The sequence below is a fragment of the Myotis davidii genome, unplaced genomic scaffold (assembly GCF_000327345.1).
Source record: "Myotis davidii unplaced genomic scaffold, ASM32734v1 scaffold204, whole genome shotgun sequence".
NCBI classification, from domain to species: domain Eukaryota; kingdom Metazoa; phylum Chordata; class Mammalia; order Chiroptera; family Vespertilionidae; genus Myotis; species Myotis davidii.
Genome location: NW_006299715.1, coordinates 6,756,656 through 6,759,959, shown reverse-complemented (window position 1 = coordinate 6,759,959; position 3,304 = coordinate 6,756,656). Strand labels below are relative to the sequence as shown.

The 3,304-nt window shown below is 46.1% G+C and overlaps 1 protein-coding gene across 1 annotated transcript in view; it reads right to left on the bottom strand.

Moving 5' to 3' along the window:
* The window catches only part of SLIT2 (slit guidance ligand 2), a 388,092-nt gene that overhangs the window by 86,882 nt on the left and 297,906 nt on the right, over positions 1-3,304 (bottom strand). The window contains 1 exon segment of the mRNA XM_015571823.1: positions 291-379. Within this exon segment, the coding sequence (XP_015427309.1) occupies positions 291-379 (89 nt within the window).

Sequence of the window (3,304 nt, the reverse complement as noted above, 5' to 3'; positions counted from 1 at the left end):
TCCTGAGGGGTGAAAAAGAGAACATTGTTATGGAGATAAAGCATCAGGCAATCACTTTTGTCTATTTAAGGACCAAGATAACCCCTCTTTGCAAATCTGTGGCGGTCAGGACTGTTTCCTGAATGTTCTCTAGTCATTAGGAATCCCTGTGGCTATGTACTGGGAGCCTTGTGCAAAAATAAAACAATGATTACACTCAGTTACAAAAAGCAAGGTGAGCCTAGGTGTGGATTTCCAGTCCCACCTGAGGAGGGGAGGATGTGTCCCTTGGATGTCATAATTGTGTTTGCCTGATTACATAACGTCCTAAGGCACCTGCAGCTCTGTAAGCCCGTAAGGCCCTGTGATCTGTGTCTTCACTGCAGTACTGCATTGAAGGCTGAACAGAAAGGAGGCAGAACAGAATCAATAACCACAGCAGATGAAGGGCGAAGGGCATCTCAAGGACTTACAGGCCAAGTCAGTGTCAACATCCTCAGGGGAGTCAAACTTGACTGAACATCCACAGGGCCTGCACACATCATTTTAATTATGAAAACTACCTTATTGTTTTAAGTCCAGAACTTAAAAGAAGCAATAAAGATCTCAGTTGTTCACAGTGAAGGTGAAATGGGTCTTCTCTTTAAACAATTCTGACCATTTTTTTTCTTTTTCTTTTCTTTTCTTTTTTTTTAGTTATTATCATTAATAGGATTAACACTGTGCTCAAGTTTTGGCTCTGTTCTTGATTTTTTTAAAAAACTGATTATTTGTGGGGCTTAGAAAAATTGCAGAAGGTTTCTAAAATCCCCACATCAAAATGAGTCATTGCCATAAGTCTTACTCAGAAATGCTGAAAAGTTCATTTCTTTTCCTTAATTTTTCTAAACGTGAGTTGATGACTCTGAAGATTGCAAGATGTAAAAAAAAAAAAAAAGAGGCAGAACAAATGAACACCAAAGTGTCCCTTTAAAATCCTAGAATAAATAAGAAACACCCACTTCTGCATCCTGCCAACTCATGGGTAAGAAAAGAAGAAAGGATGAAGCCCTCATGAAGACATCATTTTATGCTATGGCACAAAGGCACAACAGAAAGTATTTCTACCAGCTCCACCTTCACCGTGAAGAAGAAAGAGCACGCGGTCTCACTCTTGTTGGAGTGAGGAACGCCTGGAAGGAGGTGAAGAAAGCTTAGCTTCCTGTCACTACAAAAATCCCTGCCACACTTCACCTGGGAGCGGGGATTCCAACCAAGGCTCACTGAAATGTGGACACGCACTGCTAAGAGATTTAGTAGTCCCGGAGGGTGAAGAACTTGGGGGACAGAGGGGGTGTCTTGCGAAAATCTTTATAGCTCCAAGCTGAAAGTTACCACTGAGCGGAATAGAAGGTCCAGAAAAAGCTGCTTGAGGCCTTTGACTACCCTGAGCTTGGCTCTGGATGCTCCGTCATGTTCGTTGTGACACAGTGGGATTAAGTAGTGAAGTAGTGAGCCAGTTGGATGTCTGGCTGAGGCGCCAAAACTTAAGAGGCACAAAAACAGGGCTAGGAACATAATGAAGGAGAAAGATGAATCCTGTGAATGAAACTAGTCAGAAGAAATGTTTTGATAAGGTCTTTGCTGTGGTGTTATGAATGGAGCTGTGTTCCTCTAAAATTCATATGTTGAAGCCCTTGATACCCAATGTGACTGCGTTGGAAAGAGGGCTTTTAGGGAGGTAGATAAGGTGAAATGAGATCTGATGGGTGGGGCCTTCATAGGATAGGACTGGTGTCCTTGTAAGAGAAAGGGACACAGAGCTCTGTCCCCCCAGGCACAGAGGGAAGGCCAATAAAAACACAGTGAAAAGATGGCCATCTAAAAGCCACCAGAAGAGCCCTCCCCAGAAACCAACCCTCTGAGCACCTTGACCTTGGACTTGCAGAACTGTGAGAAAACAAATTCCTGTTGTTTATGTCATCCGGTCTGGTTTGTCATGCAGGACGGCAGCCCAGGACAGACCAATACAGTTGGAGTTACAGTTCCTGCTCCTCCTACTGCCCGTTCAAGGAGAAGGTTCCAATGACAAGGGGTCCCTCAACTATTGTCTCCGAAGGAAGAATTCTGCTTGCTGCAGGATCTGGGTTTTGCTGAGTTACCTGAGACAGCCTGGGGGTGGGGAGCGGGGGCAGGAGTAGATGCAGCCACCGTGGTATAACTTTTCTGCCTTCTTCTACACACTCAGTATCTCTGTCCTAAAAGGCTGAAGGGATATTTGAATATTTGCATAACATCTTGAAGAGGCTCCAAGTTACCCACGAGAGGGGTCAGCAGATGGCAGCTGGGTCCTGCCGGATGGTTAGGTTCGAGGCTGTGCCTCAAGGGGCACAATTTTACTTCCCTGGGCAGAGGCTGTTGAGCAGGATTTGAAATTGGGGTGCTAGCAACATCCCCACCGACTGGAGGAGAGCTCTCTGCTGTGATAAAGAGCAGGCCATGGACTTCCAGGCTCTTAGTGCCCTGGTTGTGGCTCTGAGGGCTGAGGGAGAGGAGAGGGTTTAGGGGAGACAGTGGAGCTGGGGCCTCTCTCCACTGCCATTGCCAAGGGCTGCAGCTTGGTGACAAAGAGTTTCCTGCTGTCTTCAGAGTTTGTTTTGTGCCTCTCCCAGTGTTCAGGCCACCACTTTTGTCAAACATAATTACATACTTTGGAGATTATAAAAAGTATACAAGTGCTCTGTAGAAATCCAAGTAACTCTAGCGTTGTCCTTAGGAATCAATCCAATTCCACCTCCTTGGCCAGCAACCTTTTAGAAACATACAGAATTTCTTTTCCCCAAGCTCACAACCCCGGGGCAAGTAAGTTCTCGTAACCCTTGGCACATTTGCTTTGAAATTGGTAGTAAAAGTTCCAACACCAGTCAGTGTCTTTTGCATTAAGACCTTTCAGGGCAGCCAGAGGGGTTCCCCAGGTGAAATGATATTCTGCCAGGGGGCTGGAGCGGATGCTGAAGCCAGGGACCTGGGTCCAAGACAGAGTCTTAGAAGGAGGGATCTGAGGAAAAGGAAGAACCATTGTTCTGAGGCTGATCAGAGGATTTAAGCTCCACAAGGAGTAGAGCAAAGACCTTCTTGTGGAATCGCAGCCAGGAGAGACCCTTTTTCTCTTCTGCAGGCAACATGCTGAAGTCAGGGTATTAGAGGAACAGACAATCTGCATCCACAAACAACGTGTGTGTGTGTGTGTGTGTGTGTGTGTGTGTGTGTGTGTGTGTGTGTGTGTGAGAGAGAGAGAGAGAGCGAGAGAGAGAGAGGGAGAGAGAGCGAGAGAGAGAGAGAGAGC